Source organism: Camellia sinensis, chromosome 11 (genome assembly GCF_055761805.1).
Source record: "Camellia sinensis isolate YWXY chromosome 11, ASM5576180v1, whole genome shotgun sequence".
NCBI classification, from domain to species: domain Eukaryota; kingdom Viridiplantae; phylum Streptophyta; class Magnoliopsida; order Ericales; family Theaceae; genus Camellia; species Camellia sinensis.
Window position 1 is genome coordinate 152,520,769 of NC_138971.1, and position 27,742 is coordinate 152,548,510.

General features: G+C 38.8%; 2 protein-coding genes across 7 annotated transcripts; one reads left to right on the forward strand and one right to left on the reverse strand.

The window, feature by feature from the left end:
* Window positions 1-20,391: 20,391 nt before the first annotated feature.
* On the forward strand, window positions 20,392-21,186 carry LOC114276877 (putative gamma-glutamylcyclotransferase At3g02910). Its single transcript, XM_028218715.2, has one exon. It carries the CDS (start codon window positions 20,474-20,476, stop codon window positions 21,020-21,022), a length of 549 nt encoding a protein of 182 aa, XP_028074516.2. The 5' UTR covers window positions 20,392-20,473; the 3' UTR covers window positions 21,023-21,186.
* A 979-nt stretch (window positions 21,187-22,165) lies between these two features.
* Window positions 22,166-27,564, reverse strand: LOC114276878 (uncharacterized). 6 transcript variants are annotated; one of them, XR_014344822.1, is made up of 5 exons: window positions 27,178-27,564; window positions 24,368-26,509; window positions 23,539-24,174; window positions 22,767-23,088; window positions 22,166-22,570 (listed from the first exon to the last, which is right to left on the reverse strand). XR_014344822.1 is itself a non-coding variant. In XM_082895908.1 (4 exons), the coding sequence occupies exons 2-4, from the start codon at window positions 25,205-25,207 to the stop codon at window positions 23,044-23,046; spliced, it is 1,167 nt and encodes a 388-aa protein (XP_082752034.1). In that variant the 5' UTR covers window positions 25,208-26,509; window positions 27,178-27,564; the 3' UTR covers window positions 22,693-23,043. The 6 variants fall into 6 exon arrangements, 2 of the variants coding, with proteins under 2 accessions (XP_082752034.1, XP_028074518.2); XR_014344823.1 differs by lacking the exon at window positions 23,539-24,174 and having other exon boundaries at window positions 26,378-26,509; XR_014344820.1 differs by lacking the exon at window positions 22,166-22,570 and having other exon boundaries at window positions 22,693-23,088; window positions 23,689-24,174.
* Between the last annotated feature and the right edge of the window lie 178 nt (window positions 27,565-27,742).

Sequence of the window (27,742 nt, forward strand, 5' to 3'; positions counted from 1 at the left end):
ACCTGAAAAACGCCCATTTCCTGAAACATATTCCTTTTAGTTTAAGCCGACATAATGGGTATGTGGGGGCATAGGGTAAATACCCCAACAAAACTTGAATACTTTAGGCAAGAATTCTCTATCCCAGCCGACGTTCATCTTAAGCTGGCTGGGGATAATGATACCATCGTGCCCACAGACCACACAATGCCTTTTCCAATAGTTGCTTTTACCGAATGTGGACTTCGGCTTCCACTTGATCCCCTTTTTCGTCAAGTTCTCCATTTCTATAAGCTGAACCCTATGCAACTTACTATCAATTCCTATAGGGTAATCAACGGTATTATTGCCTTAGCTAGGCAAGAAAACCTTAGAATCACCCTAGCCGACCTTCAATATTGTTATACCATGTGCCCTCTTGATCTGAAGGATAGGGGTTTTGTCTATTACCTTAAGCCGAGATCCACTCAGTACAAAATTATAGCCGACCTCCCAGACTCCAACAAGGGGGCTGGAGATGATTTCCTCATTGCTTCTGGAAATTGGGAATTTGGCCCAGATGAAGATGTCCACCTCTACCCTCTTCCTCGAACAATTACAGAGGGCAAGAGTAAGAGCCCTGAGTCAACACTTTAGTTGTTTTTATTTAAGACTTTAATATTTTTTGTTTCTGACGTCTGTTTCTTTGCAGATCTTCATCAGCCACCGAAAAATTTTCGCCAATCCTTTTTCCCAGGAACAGATCTGAAAACACTTCTTGGCCTTCCAATCCATAAACGAAAAGCCCCAGTATTACTAAACTTCATCCCTACATACAAATCCACCTTACCCGACGTCCCAAGAAAAAGGAAGAAGAGTCTTTCTCCACCCACAGCCACAACCTTAACTGCTTCTACATCCCGAACAGATCAAGAGTCCACATCTGACCCAGCCGATCTTCCATCAACTTCGGCCCCCTACTTAATACCAATTCCTGAACGTAAACGCCGACGAAAGCTCGTAAAGACTGCCGAAATGGTTCGTCCAAGGCCTGTCGTCCAAGACCTTCTCACCGACCTTCCAACTGACGCCGAAGCCGCACCAACGCAATCAATGCTTCCACCCAAACCAAAAAGAGTAAAAAAGGCTCAGCCTAAGGCCAAGGCTACAGATGCCGAGGCTGAGGATGCTTTGCCGATTTCGAAGCTAGCTGAAAGCAAAAAATCAGCCTCTACTTCAACCAAGAGGTCTGCTGAGGGCCAACCCTCAGGGTCTACACAAACAAAGAGGTCGAGATCATCGTCTGCGACGACCTCGGCTTCGAAGAAGCCCGACTTCCCCTGGGCCCCTGATCTATCCCTGGAGGATAGGCCCATTATGGCTAGTGAAAGTGCTGACGACATTAATGTTGCTGTCGCCCTTAGCACCGCTCTTCTTCTACCAAATGACTTGGAGCGAAATAGCAAGCTTAGTGAGTATGAAAATTACGCTCTTATGCTCCAACACTCTGCTCAAGTAAGTATTTCTGTTTGTACTTGTGATTTTTTCTTCCGTTCTTCACTGAGAGTACTGTCTCACATTTCTGTTTTTCTGCAGGCCATTCAGCATGCCCACTCATTTTCCATGCAATCCTTTGAAAATCGTCAAAGGTTGGTTGATATGAAAAGGGAAGCATCTTCTATGAAGAGAGAGATCAAGTCTCTTGAAGCAAAAATGAAAAAATTAGAGGATCAAGCCGAGGCTGCAACTAAAGTTCAAACTTTAGCTCTTGAGAAGGCCGAGGCTGCTGAAGCCGTTAAAAAAGTAGCTGAAGCCGAGAAAAGAGAGGCTGAGGTTAGGAAGGCCCAAGCGGAGAAAGAACTCCAGCAGGCTCTGGCCACCAAAGAGGCCGAAGTCAAAGAGGCCGATGAAAAGGCCTATGCTCAAGGTATGGCCGATGTTGCAGAAGACTACAAGCTTCAAGTTAGGCAGGCATGCAACAGGGGATTTCCCTTGGTTGGATGTCCTTGATAAAGAAGCTTGATCTTCCTGCTGACTCGCCATTGCGCCAGGCCGACGCTATTCCTTTACCATTTCCTCCACCTCCTCCTGAAGGTGAATCAGAGTCTGAGGCCGATGCTGTGGATGAAGATGAAGAAAAAGATGATGGTGACGCCTTGGTGAGAAAACCCAAGGGTGCTACCGAAGCCAAGTCCCCTTCTCCTGCTGAACAGGTTATGGATTTGACTTTAGATGAGTAGGGTGATGAGGTTGAGGGGGCACCCAAGGAGACTGCCCCTGGGCAGCTATCGTCCAATCTTCTCTTGGTAGAAAGAAGTGTTGAGTCAACAATCGCTGAGATTGATGCCTAGATAGAAGCGGAGAAAGTGGCCGATGAGGTACCACCAGAGTCGTCCGAGATCCCAGTCCCCGCAGTGGCTAATACTGAAGAATCTTGAAAAAATTGTCCTTTGTACTTTTTTCCTTCTTTTTTCTGTTTTTTTGCGCTTTGTACTTTTTTACTTTCTGGATTAATGCAAAACTCTTTCTTTTGGCCGACGTGGTTTCTTCAATATGTAACTGCAACAGTTCTTTCTCTAGATGTTTTGATCTTGTGATATTCTGTTGACTACTTCTGCATAGTCTTGTACTTAGAAAAAATCCTTTGTATGTTGCTTCCTTTGTGCAATCTTCTCGGGGTTACATACCTCGGGTATAACCATAAAACTTTTACTTCGACAAGAAACTGTCCTGCAATCTTTTCATAAATTTCAACAAGTATAGAACATATAATTCGGAATGTAAACTTTTGCAAGCTTCTTCTTAAGTTTCAACAAGTTTTAAACGGTTATCTTAGTCTTACCTACTTGTAAATTGCTACAAATTTCAACAAGTAATGAACAATATACTTAGCCTTTATTTTAACCTGTAACTTTCTGTGTACCTCAGCGGGTGATCGTATGTCGGCTTAACATAAACTTGTAAATTGCTACAAATTTCAACAAGTGTTAAGCATCTTCCCTTGGGTTTAAACAACCCACATATTGCTATGAAAACTTAATCAATAACCTCGGCCTATCTTCGACTTGTAAATTGCTACAAATTTCAACAAGTGAAGATAAGGAATCAGCTTAATTCCAACTTGTAAATTGCTACAAATTTCAACAAGTGTATTAAGGAATAACATCGGCTTAACTTCAACTTGTAAATTGCTACGAATTTCAACAAGTGAAGATAAGGAATCAGCTTAATTCCAACTTGTAAATTGCTACAAATTTCAACAAGTGAATTAAGGAATAACATCGGCTTAACTTCAACTTGTAAATTGCTACAAATTTCAACAAGTGAAGATAAGGAATCAGCTTAATTCCAACTTGTAAATTGCTACAAATTTCAACAAGTGAATTAAGGAATAACATCGGCTTAACTTCAACTTGTAAATTGCTACAAATTTCAACAAGTGAAGATAAGGAATCAGCTTAATTCCAACTTGTAAATTGCTACAAATTTCAACAAGCGAAGATAAGGAATCAGCTCGGCTTGGCTTTGCCTGAGTTTGATATGTCTTCAATATGCATAACTTTATCAATCAAACATGTTGAAAGGATTCTGAAAAATACTTTATTGATGATATCGGCCAAACATTGATGTTTTATCTAATGATAGAAAAATTTCAAATTACAAGTATTCCAAGGTCTGGGCAATGCTTTGCCCTCATTGTCCTCAAGCCGATATGCTCCATTGCCTAGTACTGAAGTAACTCTGTAGGGTCCTTCCTAGTTTGGGCCAAGCTTGCCCTCCCTGGGATCCTTCTTGTTCCCGACGACTTTTCTTAGGACTAGGTCGCCAACTTGAAAATCTCTTGGATTAACCTTCTTGTTGTAAGCTCTGGCAAGCTGTTGCTGGTATACTGCGAGCTGAATTGCAGCTTTCTCTCTTCGTTCTTCCAACAAATCCAGGTCTCGGGCTAAGAGTATGTCATTGGTGCCATTCTCTACTCCCTGGGTTCTGATCCCTGGGATGCCGATCTCTAATGGGATGACTGCTTCTGTGCCATAGGCCATGGCAAAGGGCGATTCTCCTGTTGATCTTCTTGGTGTAGTCCGATATGCCCAAAGTACGTTGGGCAATTCGTCCACCCACTTTCCTTTTGCTGCCTGCAGCCTCTTCTTTATTCCATCCAGGATTACTTTGTTGGATGCTTCTGCTTGCCCATTGCTTTGAGGAAAACTTGGTGTTGAGAAATAATTCTTGATCTTGAATTTTGCACAAAAGTTTTTGATGAGTTTGCTGTCGAACTGTGTCCCGTTGTCGGCAACAATTGCTCTTGGAATCCCAAATCTGGTGATTATGTTTCTCCAAATAAAATTCTTGACGTCCACATCTCGGATTTTGGCGAGAGGTTCTGCCTCTATCCATTTTGTAAAGTAGTCTGTTGCTACCAGCAAGTATTTTCTCTGCCCAGTTGCCTGGGGAAGTTGTCCAACCAGATCCTTGCCCCATTGGGCAAACGGCCAAGGGCTGGATACTGGGTTTAGGTCGGCAGCTGGCTGATGTATCAAAGGTGCAAACTTTTGACATTGTTCACACTTCTTTACATAGGCTTCGGCATCCTTTTGCATGTAGGGCCACCAATACCCCTGGGTAATGGCCCTGTGGGCTAACGATCTGCCCCCAGTATGGCTTCCACAGATTCCTTCATGAATCTCGTAAAGGAAATCTTCAACCTGCAAAGGGTGTACGCACCTTAAAAGTGGTCCAGTGAACGACCTCCTGTAGAGATGACCTTCCGCTGTTAGACTGAATCTGGCCGACTTCAGCCTTATTTTATGCGCTTCTTTATGGTCTTCTGGCAGCTTTCCCTCTTTTAGGAATGCAATGATTGCATCCATCCAGCTTGGTCCAAAGTCCACGCACATTGCTTCTTGTTCGGTGCTTTGTTTGTCTATGCTCGGGGCCGACATGTAGTCGATCATAATTGTCCTTGTTTTTCCCATTTGAATTGAGCTGGCCAGGTTGGCTAACGCGTCGGCGTGGGTGTTATCATCTCGGCTTACTTGGAGTAATCTGCAGTTCTGGAATAGGGCTGCCAGTCGGATGACTTCCTTTGCATATGCCGACATTCTTTCGTCTCTGGCTGCAAATTCTCCTGTTGACTGGTTAACAATCAGTTGTGAATCACAAAAAACAATTACCTCGTCTGCCTCTGCTGCTGCTGCTAGCTTTAGCCCTGCAATTAATGCTTCATATTCTGCTTCATTATTGGAGGCTTTGAACCCCAGACGGATGGACTGTTCTACGATTTCTCCATCTGGAGATATCAGCAGTACTCCTGCTCCTGCTCCCTGGCGGTTTGAACTTCCATCGACGAATAGTCTGAATGAATCGCCGATGTAGATGCTGCATGGTCTGAGCTTTTCTTTCTCTTGCTTTTTTGTCTTTGACTGGGATTCTTTTTGCTTGTCGGGGCAATGTTCCTCTTGGCTCGACGGAGCCTGAGGTGTGATGGCTTCAGGTGTGAGTTCTGCGACGAAGTCGGCCAAAACTTGGCCCTTTATTGCTGTTCTTGGCCTAAATTCTAAGTCAAACTGGCCTAGTGTTACTGCCCATTTTGCTATTCTTCCTGTTAAGTCTCCTTGATGTAATAAGGACTTCAGTGGGTGCTCTGTTAGAACCACAATCTTGTGTGCCTGAAAGTAATGGCTCAATTTCTTTGAAGCCATTACCAAGGCTAGCATTAATTTTTCCAGTGGTAGGTATCTTGTTTCTGCGTTAGCCAGAGTCTTACTTACATAGTAGACAGCCTTCTGCTCCCCTTTTTCCTCACGGATTAGCACTGCGCTGACTGCGTGCTCAGAGACTGCTAAGTACAAAAACAATTCCTCCCCTGGAATTGGGTTAGAAAGGACCGGGGTTGTGGTCAAGTATTTTTTTAGGTCGGCTAAGGCAGCTTCACATTCTTCTGTCCAACGGAAGTCTGTGGCTTTTTTTACCAGGTTAAAGAAGGGTCTGCACTTGTCTGAGCTTCTGCTGATGAATCGGTTTAGGGCTGCGGCCCTTCCAGTGAGCACTTGAACTTGCTTTGCCGATGTTGGACTCTGTAGTTCCAGGATGGCCTTGATTTGGTCTGGGCTGGCCTCAATGCCTTTTCTTGTTACCAGATATCCTAGAAATTTACCTGACCCAACTCCGAAGGCACACTTTGAGGCGTTGAGTCGGAGCCGATATCTTTTGAGTATGTCAAAGACCTCTTTTAGGTCGGCAAGATGACCTTCTGATTTCTTGGTCTTTACGACCATGTCATCGATGTAAACTTCTACCGTTTTACCAATTAGATGTTTAAACATCTTTGTCACTAACCTCTGATAGGTTGTTCCTGCGTTTTTCAGCCCAAAAGGCATTACCTTGTAACAGTACAGGCCTTTCGGGGTGATGAACGCAGTTTTCTCCTCATCTGGTGGGTACATAGCAATCTGGTGGTACCCTCTATATGCATCTAAAAAACTCATCCTTTCATGCCCCGAAGTGGCGTCTACCAGTTGGTCGATTTTGGGCAGAGGAAAGCTGTCTTTGGGGCAAGCTTTGTTGAGGCTGGTAAAGTCTACACAAACCCTCCACTTGCCATTCTTCTTTTTTACTACTACTGTGTTGGACAGCCATGTTGGGTACTGAACTTCTCGGATGGCTCTGGCTTCCAGGAGTCTGTCTACCTCTTCTTAGCGTCGGCCTTCTGGCTCGTTGAATTACAGGCTTTGCCGATCTGTCGACATTCAGACTGTGGCAGGTGACCTCGGGGTCAATGCCAGGCATTTCATAAGGTGTCCAGGCGAACACCTCTATGTTTGTCCTTAAAAAATCTTCCAGTTCTTTTTCTTCTTCTCTAGCTAAGCCTGAGCCGAGAAGAAAAAATCGTTCTTCGTCGCCCTCCTGGACGAGGATTTTCTTTAGCGCCTCTTCGCTTTTCTCGGTTGGTTCCTTCCCGACGTCTTCTAGGACTTCCATGTCCTCATCTTCAACTTCTGCTTTCTTTGGCTCCCGTATACTACAGGTGGATTTTATTGCTGCCATGGAGCAAGTTTTGGCTTGTAGTTGATCCCCTCTAACTTCTTCAATCCCATTCTCTGTTGGGAACCGGAGTAGTTGATGCAACGTCGAGGGAACTGCCCCCATTGCATGCAACCACGGCCTTCCCAAGATGATGTTGTATGGTGAGGGTGTGTCAATTACCAGGAATTCCGTCCTGATCTTCTTAGTGCCGGCTTGTACTTCTAAGCTTGTTGCACCCAGTGGCCATGTCGGTGTTCCGTTAAAGCCGACCATCGGGCCGCTTGATTGTTCTAGGTCATCGGGGTGAAGGCCTAGCTCTTTGTAACATCTGACATACATGATGTCACAGGAGCTGCCTTGATCTATTAGGATGCGTTTTACTTGGCACTCCCCAACCTGGAGGGATACTACCAAGGCATCATTATGCGGATGTTGGACCAGTTCTAGGTCGGCTTCAGTAAAGGCTATCATTGGCCCTTGGCATTCTTCTGGCCGATGTCTCTTTTCCCCGACTTGATAGATATGCTGTAAATGTCTTACCCTCTGGGTTTCTCCTCTGACTTCGTTTTCGTTGACCCTTGAGTGGATCACATTAACCACACTCGGTTCTCCTGCTTGTGGTAGCTGTACTGGGGGAGGGGGTGCCGCTGGTGCTTGAGGCAACCTTGCCTGTTCTTCCCTTGTTCTGGCCTCATCGACCAGGTCCCTCAGAAGGCCTTGTCTTACTAGGTCTTCCAAGTGTGCTTTTAAGGCTCTGCAACCTTGAGTTGGATGCCCTTCTTCATTGTGGTAGGCACAACGTCTACCAACGTTCCTTCCCATGAATTCCCCTGGTGCTCTTGCTGGAGCCCTGAAATAAGGTTGATTTCGAATCCGATCCAAGATTTTATGGATTGGGATCCGGAATACTGTGGTTACCGCCTGTTTGTTTCTTAATTCTATTTCTTGTTTGGTCGGCCCATTGTTGACTCGGCCTCGCTTTGGCGAGCCGTTTACCTTTTCTTGTTTCACCTCTTTGTTTCCCGATGTATCTTCTTCGGCCCTGGCGTATTTCTCAATTCTTGCCATGAGTTCTTCCATGCTTTTTGGCAATGTTTTTGCCAAAGACTTCCGTAGAGGGCAGTCATCTTTCAGGCCGTTCTTAAAGGACACGATTGCTACTTCCTGGTTGCATTCGGGTATTCGGTTGAACACCTCGTAGTATCTCTTCGCATAGGCCCTGAGGCCTTCTTCCTTGGTGATTCGTAGAGCCATCAAAGCATCAACCCTCAGGGGTTGCAGCTTGTTGGTCACGAATCTGGCCACAAACATCTCGGCCAAGCCTTCCCATGTCTTTATGCTTCCTTTTGGTAACTTGTGGAACCAATCAGATGCAATTTCCCCAAAGGATGAGGGGAATACCTTGCAGAGCAACGGCTCGTTCCCGCTATATAACGCCATTGAATTCAGGTATAGCCCAACGTGAAAGTTTGGATCTGACTTACCATCATAGATTTGAAACCTCAGCATACTGAATCTTTTGGGTGGTTCGAATTTGTCCAGTTCCACCGAGAAGGCCGTCTTCGGTTTTACTGGGGAGTTTACCTCGGCTTCTGCATTCTGCTGCCTCCTCTTGAGGTAGTCCCTTAAGTCTTCTTTGCTCCCCCCTGGAGCTCGGCTGTCTTTGGATTTTAGTCTTTTTGGTACACTGCTTTCGGCCTCGTGGTGGGGTCGTTTGGATCTTTCTTCATGGGTTGTGTCAAAATAGAGTACTTGCCCCTGAACATGTCGATGTTCTTTGGGGTCTGGATTCTCCACGTGGTGTGTCCTTCGGGACTCTTCTTGCCTCGGGTTTTCCCGTCCGACTTCCCTGGAAGGCCGGTGAGAATGCCTTCCGCTTCTGGTATGCTGAGGGACCTCGGGGATTGTTTTTCTTCCATTCTTCTGAGTGTTGTTTGCCGGCATCGGCGTATCTTGCAGCGGGTATGGTGGCTGCATAACATTATTCTGCATCATGAAGTTGACGACTGACTGGAGGTCCGCCAACTTGTTTGCTAGTTCTTTCACTTCTTCATCCCTCCATAGGCACCTGTCCCTCCATACCTGGAGGTTATCTTCATTGTAGTACTTTCCTTGGTTTGCTCTTTTTGACGTGTCGCCTTCTGGGATGACGTCGTTCTCTCTGTCCCTGGTCACGGGCTTCTGCATTGTGGTTATCTCCTTCGATGTCAAGGTCAATTGGTCTGCCACTCCCAGTGGGAGCGTCATCCCCAATATTTTCCTGCTGTCCGTTACTGGCCATCTATTCTTCCTTCGTTCCCACAGACGGCGCCAAATTGTGTGGGTGAAAATCTGACCACACTGCCCATTTAGTGATCAACTAGAGAGCACAAGCAGAATAGATGACTTAAGCAACCTGAAACAGAAAGAAAAAAGCTCCGGCGGTGGTTCTTCCACCCAGGGGCACTTCGACGATCAAGTCAGTATATCTCTCAAAGATAATCAAGTACTAAACGGAATACTCAAAGTATAAATTACATACCTTAGACCCACGGGGGTGCCTCTCTTTTATAATATACTCAATCCAAGTCCCACTAGAAGTATGACTTCTATGAACTCTAGTTCACTGCTTACTCTGGACTCTTTTAAGTGATAAAGATAAACTCCTTGAGAGTTTTATCCTTATCTTGGTTCAGTCCCCTTTGTGCCTTAGGACTCTTGCCCCTTATCTCGGATTCCGATATCTTCGGAGATGACCTCGGCTTCTTCGAGATTACCTCGGCTTAACTACCAGGGCACGTGGCACCTCGGCTGACACGTCGGCGTCACCATGCCACGTGTTGGTATTCAGAAAATACATCCCCACATGTAGTAGGGTAATTTTGTTGATGTGTAATTATGTATGTAAGAATATTTTTATTATAGAGAAATTGTTATTTCTATACATGAATTTTTATATTATTATGTAATTATTGGTTTCTTTTTCAATTATTTTTCATCTAATACAGGTAATTTTAATATTTTTAATAATTATATTGCAGTTTTTTTTTTTTTGCGACAGCACCACACCGTCGCAAAAAAAAAAAAAGAAGGTAATTTTAATATTTTTATTAGTATTATTGCAAGTTTTTTTTTTTTTTTTCGACGGCACAACACCTTCGCAAAAAAACATTATAACCATTGGCGACAATGGTCATACTGTTGCAAAAAAACACAATTCGCTACAGCATTTCTTGTCCTCTCAAATAAAACTTTTAGCGACGGTAAAACAGTGCTATCGCAAAAGGTCTCAATTTTTTACATATTATATACGACAGTAAAATGCCGTCGCAAAAAAGGGCGACGACATACTTTTTTGCAACGCCCTCTATTGTGACCTCGCCTTTGCCATCGTTAAAAGTCATTTGTCGTCGTTAAAAGTTTTTTCAGACAACATTAGGAGTATTAGCGATGACATTTTACCATTGCAAAAACTTGAAATTTTTGTAGTGTTATGCTTCTAAATACTAATGATAAAAAAGTTATATTATGTACTTATAAATCAATTACAGAATTAGACACGAAATATATATAAATAAAATTACTGAGTTCATTAGTTGGGTTGCTTTTGTAAAATCTTAGTTGTCCATATACATTTTGTGTTTGTTTCTATCACTACAAGAAAAGAGGGTATATAACATGAAAGCATTTGCGACGGCACCATTTGCCGTCGCAAAAAGTGATTTTTTGCGACGGCACCACTTGCCCGTCGCCAATAAATCGGATTTCAGCGACGACATCATTTCCTGTCGCAATGAACAAGTTTTTGCGACGGCAACAACGACAGTCGCAAATAATTCAAGTTTTTTGTGACGGCAACTCCTGATGTCACAAATAAAAATATTTTTGCGACAGTATGAAACTTGACGTCGCAAAAAAAAAAACCCCTAAAATCTGGGCTCAGCTATTTTTTTTTCCTCATTGGCGCTCGTTTTTCCCTCCTTAACCAAAAATCCCTAATTTTCCCCCCTTGAACCAAAAATCCCTAATCTTTCCCCATCTCTTCTTACGACTCTCTCTCTCTCTCTCTTGATGGCGAGCAGCGGCAGACGACGGCAAGCAGCGGTAGACGACGACAAACAGCAGTGTGCGACGGCGGCGAGCCAGGGACGACGGTGCGGTGTGTCTCTCTTCAACTCTCTCAGTCAGTCTCAATCTCTGAACCAGGTTAGCTCTTCTTCTTCTTCTTCTTCTTCATATTCTTTCTCTCTCTCTCTCTCTCTCTCTCTGGCCATCTGTGTGCTACCATTTTCCATAGCTTTGTTGTTTTTTGGAAACATAATGAATATTCTTGAGATTGAGGCACTTCTTTCAAGTAAAATTTTCTAGCCATTTTTTTATTTGTTTTATTTATTTTTAAATTTTTAGGGTTTTGTGTTATATCCCTCTCTCCTTACATTTATTTGATTTTTTTGTTTTTTGGGTGTGTGCATATTTTTTGGTACATTTCCACCTCATTCTAATTTTTCTAGGTCGTGTTGTTGGGGTTCAGGTAATTGGAGTTTGGAGTCCATGAAATTACTCCCAAAGATGCCTACCTTTCTAATTTTCAGTGTCTTTGCTTGATAGATGGGTTTGGCCTTGAATTTTTCTTTTGTTGAATCTATTACATAGAGTGGTGTGGGTTATTAGATATGAACCCTCACTGTATGAAATTCTGATTAAGGTTCCTTCTGCTTTCTTTGGGAGTAATTTGCTCTTTGAATTTACTGGCATATCCTTGTGCATTTTCCATTTTTGGCTTCTTCAAAATCTTTGTTCCCTTTCCAATTTGGCTATCTAGAATGTTTCTGCTATTAGGAATTTCTCTCTTTTCCTTTAGTTGTATCGTTGTTGGATGGTAGCTAACTTCATTATCTAATAGGGCTGTTTATGAGGAACTTGGGAAATATGGGGACCTAGAGAATCAGGTTTTATGCCGTGAGCATGTTGAGGAACTAGAACCAAGTATACGGTACTATCTACACAAACTTGGTGAGTCAAATTTACAAACTTCTGAACTCATGCACATTGGTGTAATGGAAGGACCTGCACTCGATCTTTTCAAAGCTAAACTAGAGGTAAGTTTAGTTGTTTCAGAGGTTAAGCTATGAATAATGTTGTATCCTGATCTATTTATGGTCATCTCCTTTTTAATAGTGGTTAGATTATATTTGCTTCTTCTCTGTAAAATTGGAAAAGAATTTCCAGACTTTTGTGACATTACTTGCCATTTATCTCGTGTCTCGCTTTATCTCGATTTGCAGGCTGTTATGGCTGAGGCAAGATCTCAGCAGGCTGCATCTATGATAGAATTTCATTGGCTTGGTCATAAATTTCCAATTTCTAATGCGAAGACACGTGTTTCCATATTGAAAGGTCAATAATCAATCTCTATTTATAATGATACAAATGGTCAGTATGGTCCAACAATCAACGGACTTGGAAAGTGTGTGCAAGGGTGTCTCTTAACTTTGTCATTTATCCTGCATAAACATAATGGTCAAGAGTTTGCAGTTGTCATTATCTGATGGCCTGTTGATACGTGAATTAGTGACTGTAACCCTCACACCCTTTGCTTTCCCATTCCGCAATGTGCATCATAATTTTGCTTGCTTGAGTTCTACACTTAATATTTTAGTAATTATAAGTTGTGAATACATGAACTAGGTGGGGATGTTAACGGCAATACTCTTAGGAAATATCATAACTTGTTTGTTATCCATTGAAAAATACAAAGTTGGTGTCAAGCCCAAAGGCAAGTGTAGTAATTGATCCAGCACAAGCACAAGCTTGCATGTTGTCTCACTTGAGTTGCTGGTTGAGATGGTTTAGCTTAGGCGCGAATGTATTCATTTTGGATGTTATATAGAAATGACATTTTTTACATTGTTTCATTTAGGAAAAGCCTGTAAGATGTGTGAAGTCTAGTCTACCCTATGTTACACAGACTCTTCAAAATAAATTATTATTTGGTTTATTAATTATGATTAAGGTTGCTTTCCGCTTTCTTTTTCCCTTGGTTTGTTGGTATTCATTGGTTTGCTTGGAAATTGTCTCTTGTTCTTTGTGAAGGATTAGGTATTCATCTCTCTCTCCTCCTTCTCTGTCTCTATTTTGTACCACATGGTGAATACTTATCTTGTGTTTGTTTTATGATTCATTCCAAACCCAATCAATCAGGTGAGGTCAGTTACTTGAATTATTTTTGCCATTATGCTTTGTCAAAGGGTACATGAATAAATAAATACTGAAAGCTATCACAATGATTCCAACCCATATAGTTGTGAGACCGCATATTTTATTTTCCTCTTTCCCCCCGTCTTCTTTGCAAGCAAGCAAATGGAGCATAACATGGGTTATGGAGAAAGTAGAAATTTGTAAGGAAAAAAACAAAGAGAACCTCGGTGGATGGAATGAATTTGTGCTTAACATTCATACTGATGCTGCTTTTGCTTTACTATATAAATATATTAGCATCCTCTACTTGTCAAACTAGACTCGAATATGTCCCAAAAAACAAAGCATTTATGTCCCAATATTCGTTTTATAAATCCCTACTGATATGTTTCATTCAAATCTTGTGAGTTATCATGGAATATGTTCCGTTTGTTATGCTTTCTCTCTATTCTGGTTGTTTTCCTTAAAAAGTGGCAACATTCAATATGCATTGCAACTTTGATTATTAAAATTTTCTGGTGTACTAACACTAGACCACATTCAGTTTCTCTTTTATTTTATTTCAGGTGTCTCTGGTACCAGTCTTCTCAATGCTGTCAATTTGATTGCTTATAATGTGTTCTACACTAGTATCCCTGTTTCAGTCAGTCTCGTGGACAAAGATCTTAGTGAAGGAACTGTGATGCAGCAACCACAGATTTTATATTACTGCCAAGTAGGGAAGTTAGGATTTTTCTGCACTTTATCCACATGATTCTTTTTCTTGCATGATTACAACGGAAGAGATGGCATGGACAGTGATATATTAGGACTTGCCTCTTTGAATATGTATCATCACTTTATTATATTTGATGCCTTCTTTATTGTTCCAACAATATGGTCCCACAATCTAAGGTGTTGGAGTCCACTAGCTACCTAATTTAAGAATCTGAAGCCCTTTTCTTATGAGTTGTTGAGATGTGCCATTTTCTAATTAGACTAGATCAATGGCAACTTGAAGATTTGGCACCGTTTCACCCATCAGAAACAATTGTCTTTCTATCTAAAAAGGTAACTTTAAACAAAATGTGAACACAAAATCCTTTTGTATTTAAAATATCTGTTTGTTTAATGTCTAATGTATGGTTTTAAATAATGCTATTGAGATTTGTGTCGGTAATAAGGTCATATATAGGACAATATCAAATGATATATGGGTGAATTTTGGTATCAAAAGTCTAAAATCTTGATACGTGTCTCTATCAATGATAAATTCATATATCAAATAATATACGGGTGCACAATAATTTTTTTTCAATATAGAAAATCATAACTCGAAATGTGAGTTAGTTTGGTAATCAACAACCCATAAAGATAATTAAATTAATTACAATAGCACCATAAATGAAATCAGACAAAAGTCTGGATTAGTTAAACATCAAGAAGACAAATAATAGGACAAACTGTGGAAGGCAATAGTAATACATAGATTAATAGTTTGGTGTTGCATCCACTTATTTAATTTAACTTGATTTTGTCCAATGTGGTTACTTAGTTCATGCAAAACAATGCTACAGTATTGTTAAGAATACGTCGTATAATAATTTTAGAAGGAAAATGTTATACAAATTGTTTTAATTTTTAATTTTCATCCGAACTGATATGACACATGTCATTTTATTGAAGTGAGTCACCTAATTTTTTATTAAAGTAGATCATATTTTAATATTTAAAATTTTATTATTGCATGACATTAACTACTAGAAAAATTTATAAATTTCTTTTGTTTACATAAAAATTTTGATCTATAGAGATAAATATACACAAGTAAGATTAAATCAATCGTTCATCTTGCTCAAATGTTCAGTGTCGCTTGTGATATTGATATAACAATGCCACAAACACATCTCCACTCTCAATTTTTTGTGAGATTGATGTGGATTCCATGTGAGTCTCACAGAAATTAGGAATAGAGATGTAGTTATGACATTACTTACACTGAATAATTTTGTATTTTACCTCAATCTCTATCAATTATTGAAATGTATCATTTCTGAATTAGAGCAGATAAGTGGGAGCTAGCCGTGAAGATTTGGACCGGATAAAAAAAAAACCCATGAAGATTTGGACCATTTCACCAATCAGAACCACTTTCTAAAAGGTCAAACAAAATGTAGGTAAGATAAAACATCAAGATGACAAATAATGGGACAAACTGTGGAAGGTAATAACAGTAACATCTAGGGATTACAAATTTATAATTACTAGTTTGGTCTTTGGAGTTATATCCACTTATTTGTGCATGTGTAATTAATTTAACAAGACTCTGTACAATGTGGTACTTTGTGCATGTAAAAGAAGCATGAGTGGTAATAATCATGAACTGTTAGTTAAAATTCTGGTTTTAGATCCTGAAATTGTGCAAGATTTTATAAAGGGATAAACAAAAATGAAAAATAAAGGGTATGTTTGGTTTGCATTTAGGAGATGAGTTTTAGAAAAAAATTTCTAAAAAATTGTTTGGTTTGAGTTTTTCTCAAAAATTTCCAAAATTACTTTCTCTCTCTTACACATCAATCAATCACTTTTTCTTTCTCCTCTCTCCTTCTCAATCACTTTTTCTCTCACACACATCTACTCAAATTCTCCCAAAATATAAAATCATTCCAAACTCTCAAAAAAACAACTCTCCCAAAATATACAACCAAACAAACCAAAAAAAATTCTAAACTCTCTCCCCAAAATTTTTTTCAAAAACAACTCTCCCAAAAATAAACCAAACAAAATCTTTACTTTATAAATTTTTTCTTGAGTAATGATAAGGACTAAAAACTCAAAAAATTGAAAAATACCAAGAAAAACAATGTTTTGTACAAGTTCAACTCTTGTTTAGTATAACTCACCATACATAACTTTTCTTGATGTTTTTCTAAATTCTTGATTCCTAGCATTACTATTTTTTTTTCACCTTTCTATTTTTTTTTTCTTCACAAATCTATAATCCGAACACAATATAAATAAATTGTAAAAGACATAAGCATTGTAGGGTCTCAAAGCCAAGCTTATCACAAATTGATCATATATCCACACTTTCATATAATTTGATTTCAATTATAGGAAATATTGCATTTCTTGGAACTTGGGAACTGGGTTCTTGCTGTCTGTTGCTCAGATTCTTGTTGTTGTCGTTAAACTAAATTTGGATCATTCTTGAAATAGGCTTCTTAATCCTTGCACATTTGCTGGATGGTTTGAGCGGTCTCTGTTCCATGTGAGTGCTGTTCATTTCTTCGTGTTTCATCAATCTATTTCTATTACTGTGTGAATTTCCTTTTTGAAGTTAAAAACATGTTAAACTGATTGAAACTCATCAAAATCAATCATTTTTTGTAATACGCATGTTATATCTTAAGTTCTGATAGATCTCAAGCTTCCATAATAGGGTTGGATTGCTGGAATAAGTGATGTTTTATCGAAATCTAGTTCCATGTGAGTGTTGTTCATTAGCTTCAAACGACTTCGGTTTAGCACGAAACTTGGCACACACGACTGCCTAGGCACGAGAGACTTGTGGGAGAAGACGGGACTCCAATTGGGTTCCCGGTTTGGGAGTTAAAGCCAGATATCGCTCTAGGCAAACTAGTTCCTTAAAAAACTTGAATTCGAGGTGTTGACACCCCAAAATCACCAAACGGCGTCGGTTTAGCACGAAACTTGGTAAACACGACCGTCTAGGTACGAGAGACTTGTGGGAAAAGACAGGACTCCAATCGGGTTCCTGGTTTGAGAGTTAGAGCCGGATTTCACTCTAGGCAAACTAGTTCTTTAAGAAACTTGAATTGGAGGTGTTGAGTCCTCAAAATCACCAAACGGCGTCGGTTTAGCACGAAACTTGGCACACACGACCATCTAGGCACGAGAGACTTGTGGGAGAAGACGGGACTCCAATCGGGTTCCCGGTTTGAGAGTTAGAGCCAGATTTCATTCTAGGCATACTAGTTCATTAAGAAATTTGAATTGGAGGTGTTGACGCCCCAAAATCTCCAAACGACGTTGGATTAGCACGAAACTTGGCACACACGACCGCCTAGGCACGAGAGACTTGTGGGAGAAGACGGGACTCCAATCGAGTTCCCGGTTTGGGAGTTAGAGATAGATTTTGATCTAGCCAAACTAGTTTATTAAGAAATTTGAATTGGAGGTGTTGATGCCCCAAAATCTCCAAACAGCGTCGGATTATTACGAAACTTGGCACACACGACCGCCTAGGCACGAGAGACTTGTAGGAGAAGACGAGACTCCAATCGGGTTCCCGGTTTGGGAGTTAGAGCCGAATTTTCGTTTAGCCAAAATTATTTACTTAATTATCTTTGTAATTATATAGTAGTTAATTTTTTTTATGTTTTTTTGTAATTAAAATATTAACACATAATTATATTGTCATTAATTATTTTTATTTTTTGTTTTCAAATATTTCCCGAATAGCAGTTTGCTTCTTGTGGAATACAGGCGTGTGAAGATTGTGATTTACTTTTATTTTTGTTACCCACGGAAGAATCATGAGGGAAACTTTTGTTTTTGATTTACGTTAGTTTGCATTGTGAACAACATTATGTATTTAAACATTGTATATGTATTATGCAATATTATGTAGTGGGATAATTTTGCTAATATGTTGTAATGAATGAATGCAATAATATTTTTATTATGGATGGATTGTTATTTTTATACTGAAATTTTTATATTATTATGTAATTATTAGTTTCTTTGTCAATTATTTTTCATTTAATACAGGTAATTTTCATATTTTTAATAATAATAATTATTATTATTATTATTTTGAGACGGCACCACATTGCCGTCGCAAATGATATTGGCAGAGTTGAGACAAAAGCCTTTTGCGACGGTACTCTTTGCCGTCGCAAATAATCTTTTAGCGACGGCATATCGTGCTGTCTCAAATATTTTTTTAGCGATGGCAGGTATCTCGTCACAATAAAAATTCTTTTGTGACGGCATTTTTGCCGTCGCAAATAACACCTTTAGCGACGGCAACACAGTGCCATCTCAAAAAATCATAGATTTTTTTCATATTAATGGCGACGGCAAAATTCCGTTGGAAAAAGGCAACTTTGCCGTCGCAAAAAAATGGCGACGGCAACGTGCCGACGCTAAAACCTTTTTGCAACCCCCTTTGTTGCGACCCCCACTTGCCGTCGCTAAAAATCATCTGCCGTCGCAAAAAATCTTTTGAGACAGCAATTTGAGTATTTGCGATGACAAAACCGTCGCAAAAGGTCAAATTTGTTTGTAGTGTATAACGAAAGTCTATTTCTTGTAAACTTAATTTAGAGTAATACTAAGAACACAGAGACCGAACATAGAATGAGACACAAATGCCTTACGAGGAGTGAGTGAAATCTTATCTCATTCTATATTTGATCTCCTGTGCACTTAGACATATCGCTTAATTTATAATAAATACACCACAGTATCTTTTCACATGAGGTTGCGCTCTAATAATTGTGGGTTTACACATCTTTGCAAAAATGTATAACTTTTACTATGTTTTTTTTTTTTTTTTTTATACAGGAAAGAGTTTTACCTCCATATGTTTATAATTATCAATTACCCTAATTTATAATTGCCTCTTAAAAGAAAGAGGAATAATTAGTTTTCGTCCACTCTTAAAGTAAAAATGAATTAAAAAGTTGTATATAACAAACCACATGTTTAACAGTAAATATCTTCTACAACATCGGTGTAAGAGATTCGGTTGGATTGAGTTTGAAAAAAAATTTAACACTTTCGATTTGTTGATTAAGAAATCGAAACTAGACATATGTTACAATTCAGATTAGTACAAAGAAAGGATTCATATGAGTCTTTACATATTTTATAGAAACATGTAAATCTCACATTAGGAGTAAATGAAACGTAAATGTGAAGCCTCTCTAACTTATTGATCACTTTTATATTTATTTCAATAATACTCAAAGAATCAAAATATGAAAATATTTAACTATGATATTTCGTCACACTTCAAGAAAAATGGCCTTATCCAAGTTTTGAAAAGTTAAAATCTTCAATAATAAATATTTTATTTTATTTATTTATTTATTTAATTTTTTCTTTTTTGGGGGGCATGTCTTAAGCTATCGTCGCTTAAGTGACTTGATAGTATTTTGTCTTAAAAGCTATATATAAAAAATAAAAAAATTAATTATTTACCGGTCTTGCTATAACGATTTGTGTACCATTAAATTCTATAAATATTTGTATAGACAAAAAAATCTTAACAGTTAGACTTAAATTTTTTTTTGATGATTTTATGAATTTATTGTTAAAAACTAACAATTAGTTATTTCATTAAAAATTAACAATTAGTGACATTTTTCTGTAATGATTTTCTAAATTTATGGTTAAAAATGACAATTAGTGATTTTTTGTGATGAATTTTTTAACTACTGTTAAAAATTAATAATTAGTACCTACCTAAAAATACGGCTAACAAAAAACTATGTGATAACAATCAAAAGTGAACACAATTTTTTAATGCACCAAAATATCAAGAGATTTATTGGCGCATCCGTTTTCCTAATAAGACTTTTCAATCCGGTCCCCCCCAAAAAGGTAAATTATAAATGTTCCTTAAATTTTTTTTAAAATTGTCCCTATAGTTTTAGAAATTATATTTCATCTCTTCAAGTTTATGTTTATATAACAAATGACTCATTTTATTAATAAATAATTAAATTAATTAATAATTTTTAACGATATTATAAATATATTTCACTTGACAATTAAAATAATTTTATTGCTATATAAAAGAGTGGTTAAAAATTTTATTTTTATGTTAATTTAGGTAAATAAAAAACTCTATAAAGGGCATTTATAATTTTCAAAATAATAGATAACAATTGATATTAGTAAAATATGCACATTTTAACTATAGAAGAAAATAATATAATTTTATATTTTTTGAGTCGTAATAAAAATAAAAATAAAAATAAAAATTCATAACCAAACATAAAAAGTTGTAACTAAAATATTTCAAAATAATATTATAACTTAAAAAATAACATAACTAAAAATATAATGTGATGCGTGATATGTATAATAAATTTTTTTTTAATTATTACATAAATATAAATACATCATTAATTCACGTAACTGTAAATAGTGATTCTCTTTCTTCGTTATTATATTGGAAGCCAATTTCAAGGAATTACCCAAAAAGCAAACAAAAAAAAAAAAAACTGCCTCATCACTCCTCCCTCCCTCTCTGGATACAGTTGGTTATAACTGAAATCAGAAATAGAGATACAGAGAGATGTCAGAGAGAGAAGAAGAAGAAACTGAACAAAAACAAACCCTAATATTCTTGTACGGCACTCTGAAACGAGGCTTCCCTAACCATCGTCTCATGCAAGACCTAATCTCCTCCAACGACGCCTACTTCGTCGGCGACTACCACTCCCTCCATCCCCTCCCCCTCATCTGCGGCCCCCACGGTGTCCCCTTCCTCCTCAACCTCCCCTCCTCCACCGCCGCCCGCCACCGCGTCCACGGCGAGCTCTACTCCATCTCCCCACGCGCCCTCCTCCCCCTCGACCACCTCGAAGGCATCTCCCTCGGCCACTACGAGCGCCTCCCTATTCAACTCCTCCCTGCCAACGACGGCGGAGGAGCGGTGGTGGAGGCGGAGGCTTATTATGCCCATCGGAGCTACGCGGAGGAGATGTGGAGGAGGAATGGGATGGTAGGGTTTAGAGTTTATTCGGAGAAAGAGGCAAAAGATTACGTGAGAAGAGATCTGAGGCCCAAGGATAGGACTTTTCTCGAGGACATCCAACTGTTTGTGTCATCTTCTTCGTCGTGAGGGAATTGCAATGAATTTGTTGATTACGTTTTTAAATATTGTCTATACATATCTGTTCATCTGAATTGTTTCGATTTGGTTGCCATTGCCAAAGTCTTTTATTTGTGACATTGTGAATTAAAAATAAAAAAATAAATTAAAAACAAAGAAAAAAAAATTGAATCGGATTATGCATTGATTTTTCTTTTTAGTTAATACAAACAAAAGGATCGTCAATTTAATTTCTAAACTTTACAGTTTTGTTGTTTTGAATCGATTTTATGAATGATTTTTTTTTTTCCCTTTTCCTGTACAACATTTTCCTTTTATGTTCATTGAATATTATTATGCATCTTGTTAATTAAATTATGTCCCAAGTAGGAAATTTGAACATCATTGACGTCGTCAAAACTTATTCTCTGCACTATGATGAACTAGAAGGTGTGCACACCCGATGGGTGTGCTATGAAATAATAGATTGATCTTTTACTGATTGACCCAAAAAAATGTAGATGATGAGAAAAGAAAACTGGAGAAGTTATAAAAAAAATTGAAATTTAAAAATTAAAAAATGAGGGAGTTGCAGGTCAATTTGGGAATGAATAAATTGTGACGAAGCTTCACTGAGGGAGTTGCAGGTCAATTTGGGATAGAATAGATGATATTAGTTTTTTAGTCCCTATCCACTCTGAATCGGACAAGTTGCAGGGTACAAGTGCTCCTTTCTGGCTTGAGCCATAGCCAGACCGATTAGGAGTTGGGACACTTCCTCGTATGTGCTCCCAAGTTGGACTGACCCATTATTGTTTAATCCCAAACGAGCCAATAAACGTTAAGTTTTCTTAGTTTCTATATCTAATGCTAGCAAAAATTTTGGTGTCATGACCACACCAACTTGATGTTTGTTCAATTGCTGGACTATTTCTATTGTGATCTCGCAGTTGTACAAACAAGCCACTTCTCTCATTTACCAAACAACACATATCCCTCCATATTTAGCAACATTAAACCAGTGACATGCATATAGACATAATCAAGTACAGCAAATAATCACACTTCAGGCAGCTTACTAGCCCTCTATGATGCACAGAAATGGATACGGATACGGACACAACACGGACACACAAATTTTTAAACAATGGGGGATAACACACACTGGGGACATGTTTAATATATATAATTTTATTTATTTATTAATTATATGTCCAAAATTTAAAAATATATATATCATTAGTTTCTATACAATTACAATAATAGTAAAATTAATATACACATTTCTTAAATTTTTTTAATAAAAATTGATTTTTTTAAATAAAAATAATTTATTTTATGAATTTTAGGTTTAACAAAAATAAGGATAAAAAAATAAAAAGACGAAGGACAGAGAAGACGAAGAAGAATACCTCAAGTTAGGGCTTCTTCGATTGATCTCTTTTGAACAGGTTAGGGCTTCTTCCTTCAATCAATCTCTCTCTCTATCTCTTTCTCTCTTTCTCTCCAACGGGTTAGGGTTCTTCGATCCACCTCGCGTGTGTCCGAAAAGTGTCACCGTGTCCACCCCGTGTCTGACTGGAAAAATTCAAAAAAAAAAAAAAAAGAGGACGCGTTAGAGAGTGTCGGACACGTGTCCACAGCGTGTCCGACGCATGTCCATGTCCGACACCCGTACCTAGGCCTTGGGGATGTGTCGGTGCTTCATAGCTAGCCCTTTATTTAAAAAACACACATATATTACATGCACATATGAGTTCTTTTTACAAGTGACCTTAGTAACAGAGTTGGTGAGACAAATTCCTTGACAAGAACCAGCCAGGTGTTGACATCAAACACATTATAGTTAAATGTATGCTACATTTTCGGATGGTCCACACTCCACAGATCATGCAGATGCCAACTTCACTGCATTTGTTTCATCAATCAAGCATGTGCAACCTTCACCACATTGGAGAAAGGTTGCGCCTGCATCTGGGCCTTTGGTCTTGGTGATGGTACATGTCCACCCTTCGCCACACTTGATGAAGACCTTGCTTTCTGTAGAACTTTCAAGAGTTTTCTGCTGGTTTGATGCCTGACCTGCACTTGCATCCCTGCAAGATAAATTAATAGCTTAGTTCAAATCGCTATTTGATGCCTTCTGAAATTAGAAGGTACGCCCGTGTATTGTACATGTTACTCTAAGAACTCCTAATCAGGACCCTGGTTTCATTTTTTGTTCTTTGTATTTTCCATGGTTACATTCACATTTTTGTCTTCACATCATCGCCATTGTAAGTGGTATCTTTTGTTCTTTCTTTCTGTTTGAAAGTGGCTTGAGCAAAATTTGGGGTGTAAGAGAGTGACAGGATAGGACTCTTCGACTGTTTTTTTTTTTTTTTTGATCGGCAAAAAGAAGACTTTATTGATGAAATATAAGAATAAGTAGATTAATAAAGAGGAGCTTGGAGCTATACCAAGCTCCAACCTCCTAGTTGGTGAGAGACCAACACAAAAAAAACCAAGCAAATAAAACCAGAAAAACCAGAAAGATAAGGCATTACAGCATTGCCATGAATAAAAACCAGATAAGACACTTCAGCAGCCCTTCCAAGCACCAAAACAGAACAGGCAGAGAAGACAATCAGCCCTTCAGGCAGAGAATCCAAAACAGAACAAAAATGCCATGAATTACTATAACCCAGCAATCATACCTAGCACACTGCCTTGAACTACAGCAGCCCTGGATGATTAGGTGTTTGCTAAAAAATCTGATTATTGATCTCCTAAGCACCAAGCAATAACTGGATGATAAGGTGTTTGCTAAAGAATCTGTGTATGTTCCCCTAAGCACCAAGCAATAATTGCAGCAAGAAGCACAGAGCAACAACCAGAAAATAGCTATTTGCAGACCTTACCATATCAGATGCAACAAACCAGCAACAAACCAGCCATACCAGCCATGCTATTTGCAGACCATACCAGGAAATAGCTCTATGCCACCATAACAGATGCAAACCACCAAAAAGCACCCAGCAACCAGAGCATATCATACCACCATTCTTGAAAACAGCACTAATGAAATCAATACAGCCAAAAAGATGCAGAAAGCTTTTGACAATCTGTGCTTTCATTAGGCAGCCACCAAGACAGACAGCTTTCCCAAACAATTCAGCCCTTAAACCATTAGCATTCCAGATCTGATCAGAACAACAAATCAGTCTACCCATATAAGAAACCAGCAGAGCAGATCATTAACAGAGAAGCAGATCATAACTGGCAGGAAGCAGATGATCAATGACAGCCCCTAATTTGCCTCTAATTCAGAACTATATCATTAACAGAGTAGGGGAAGTCCTTAAGGGAGGCTTTAAGCCAAAAAGCTAATCTAACCTTGATGAGGTCCCACAGGTCAGCTGAGTTAGGAGGGACATCAGAGAAGATACACTCGTTTCTATGTTTCCAAAGAGACCAGAGGACATCTAGGGGAGTGGCTCTCCAAAATTGCCTGAGAAAGGACTTAAAATTCACCCCCATCCACCAGGAGAACAGATCTGAAACAGATAGAGGAATGCACCATTGGAGACCCCAATCCTGAAGCACAGAGGACCAAATGGCCCAAGAGAAGGAGCAATGTAGCAGAATATGCTGGGCAGACTTTGGAGCAGATTTGCAGAAGATGCAAGAGGAGGAAATGTTGTTGTCTAGGATGCCAAGGTTGTGCAAGAATTCAGAAGTTTTAATTTTGTTTTTCCATGCCAACCAACCAAACAATAGGACTTTGGGGGGTAAGATGTGGTTCCAAATAAACTTGCTTAGAACTAGTGGAAGCCCAAGAAGAGATGTACTGAAGGAGTATAAGGAGGACACAGTGAACATACCAGAACCAGCAGCTGCAGCAGACCAAGACAGACTATCAACACACTCAGGTCTTAGAGAAGGAGCAGAGGATAACAAATCGAACAGTCTAGCTTCATCCGCCAACTCCCAAGCATATAATGGTCTTATGTATAGGAGATTCCAACCATTGGGGCTAGATTTCATAGCATAAAAAAAGTGAAGGGAACCAGACTTGGCAGAGGAGAGGGTGAAAAGAGTAGGAAACTTGTTCTTGAGGGAGGTGGCACCACACCACTTTTCATGCCAGAATTTGATCCTTCGGCCATCACCCACCTGAATTAGGCAATTATCCAAGTAGTTAAAAATGATTCTACTCTGAACCCCTATGAACATGATATCCTTCCACACCCTAGAAAGTTTATAGGAAGGTTTCACTGGAGGAAGCCAACAGTCAACCTCTACCTTATATTTACTGCATATAACTTGCCTCCAAAGAGCATTAGATTGAGTACCAAATTTCCACCACCATTTGAGGAGCAGGCAAGAGTTAACATCCCTAATCCTCCTAATGGCTAGACCCCCTTGAGGAACGCTTTTTGTTACTTCCAGCCATTTGACCAAATGAATTTTCTTTTTTAATTCAGAACCACCCCACAGGAATGCAGCCTCTAGTTTTCAAAGTCACGAGCCACACCTTCAGGCATCCTAAAGAGAGAGAGATAGAACACGGGTAGGCTTGAAAGAACGGACTTAATCAGAGTTAATCTTCCAGCGAAGGACAGTGTTTTCCTCGCCCATCCTGAAAGTCTAGCTCTGACAGAGTCAAGTACAGGTTTCCAAGTAGATTTCCTACCAGGGTTAGCACCTAGAGGCAGCCCCAAAAATTTCAAAGGTAAGTCGAGCACCTTGCAATTCAAGTGGTGAGCAAAAGAGTGTAGTGACTCATCCACCATACCAACTCCACAAACAACACTTTTGTGATAGTTGATCTTAAGACCGGATAGAACTTCAAAGCACCTGAGGATTCTTTTGATTATAACCACCTGTTCCAAATCTGCTTCACAAATCTTCAAAGCACCTGAACATTCAGTTTGTATAGGACTCTTCGACTGTAATGCAGACAACTTTATGAATTTAAATTACACCACTTGGAAAACTAGCACTGGTGGGTGATAATCCTCTTGCACACAGAAGTGTAAAGGGACTTCCAAATATTAAGAATTTCATTAACTTTTTAGACAATAGCCAGAGATATCTTGAGAATCTTGATGCTGGCATCTTCTGCCTATTGAAATGTGTTATCTCAATGTTTCTTTTCTTCAGAAAATAATATTTATGTTGATTTTTACCTTCAGTTTCAGTGAAAATTTTCATCATACTGAAATGCATCATATGGCTATATGCCTAAATTTCACCATTCTTGTGTATTTTATTTGCGAAGACATGAGATAGAAAGAAATTAAGTCTTCTTTCAACAAATTGCAATACTGCTAGGCTACTGAAAGCTAGCTAGTCTTATGACCTTAATTTGATAGAAGTAAATTTAAAGGATGTTAGATATACGTGATACAGGTGCAGCTGTTTCCACAATTAGAGAAGGGTTTGCCCACTTTAGACGCCTCTGTCTTGCTGAACTCGCATGCCCACCCTTCAGCGCACTTGCAGAATGTCTTGCCCTCCTCCATTGTTACACACCTGCTCAATTAAGAGGCTTTAGTATTTATTATGGCACGTAGTAACCATGTCCATATAGTTTTTACTTGTCAATAACAAGACATTAAAGAGAACAAAACATTATTAGACATCTATGGTAATTCAGTATATTTGCTTGCTTGTTCACTATTTTATTGATCATAATTGTTTTGTGAAACTATATCTGCTGTCTTTTCTTGACTGTGGTTACTCTGATTCGTCATGACAGTACTGGAACTTTTTCTGGCAATATGACAGACCTTTCACATGATTTACACATTTGATAAGAGATTTCTCATTTAAATTTCTTCCCCGATTTTCTTCTACTGTGAATCTGACATATTTCTAATGTCAATCAGTAAACCTAGCTCTTTTCATCAATTCTTTTTTAATCAGTCAAGGTTTTTTGATAACCAGATTCTAGTTATGTTAATGCATTTTTGCATGCCTTCAGCTTTTATACTTCTGGTGAATTTTTGCCTCAATTTTTTAGAAAGCCCAGAGGCAATAATTTTTTATTTCTATATCACTTTTTGATTTATATTTTGGAGAATTTTTAACTCTTTAAGAATGAAAAGTAACACACACACACTCACACACACACACACATATAGGTATGTATGCATGTATGTTTTTGCATATAACTACTTCTAGGATGAGAGAAGTGAAACCTGAGAGACTGTTGGGCAGTGCTTGAAGCCTCCATATTCTTGCAGCCTCCTACTTTCCCTTCCTTTTATTGCAGCTCTCCTTTTATGAGAGTTCTAGGGGCTGATTTTTTTTGTGGGCACTGTCTTTCAGCGCAGGACCAAAATGTCAAAAATACACCCATAGGGACAAGTATCAGCGCAGGGATAACATCGTCTTTAGCAAATCCTATTGAGCCTAAAACTTAAAAATAATAAGAAGAATGAAGATCATCTTATTTGTGTGGTTGTCTTAGGCTTGAGGTCACTTCGTAGACCCAGATACAGATCAATCATTTAGAATGAAGATAATGTTATTTGTGTGGTTGTCTAAGGCTTAAGTTCACTTTGTAGACCCAGATATAAATCATTAATTTTTGTATTTTTCGTGACTACGTGTGGTAAATGAAATAGAAATCATCAAAATCTGACTACATTTATTATTATTGTTATTAAGATCACGTTTGGAATAGGCTAATTTAGTAATTTTTTAACTATTTAGTTAAAATATGAACGAAAAAAAATTAGTATGTTTGGGATAACTTTTTGA

What these genes read in the sequence shown, in the direction of transcription:
- LOC114276877 (XM_028218715.2), top strand. Translation starts at nt 20,474, where the DNA reads ATGTCAGAGAGAGAAGAAGAAGAAACTGAACAAAAACAAACCCTAATA.
- LOC114276878 (XM_082895908.1), bottom strand. Translation starts at nt 25,207, where the DNA reads ATGTTCATAGGGGTTCAGAGTAGAATCATTTTTAACTACTTGGATAAT. An exon ending in ACCTGTGGGACCTCATCAAG is followed by an intron (nt 24,175 to 24,367) that starts GTTAGATTAGCT and finishes TGTTCTGATCAG; the next exon opens with ATCTGGAATGCTAATGGTTT. An exon ending in GGTTTGTTGCATCTGATATG is followed by an intron (nt 23,089 to 23,892) that starts GTAAGGTCTGCA and finishes TTTATCTTGCAG; the next exon opens with GGATGCAAGTGCAGGTCAGG.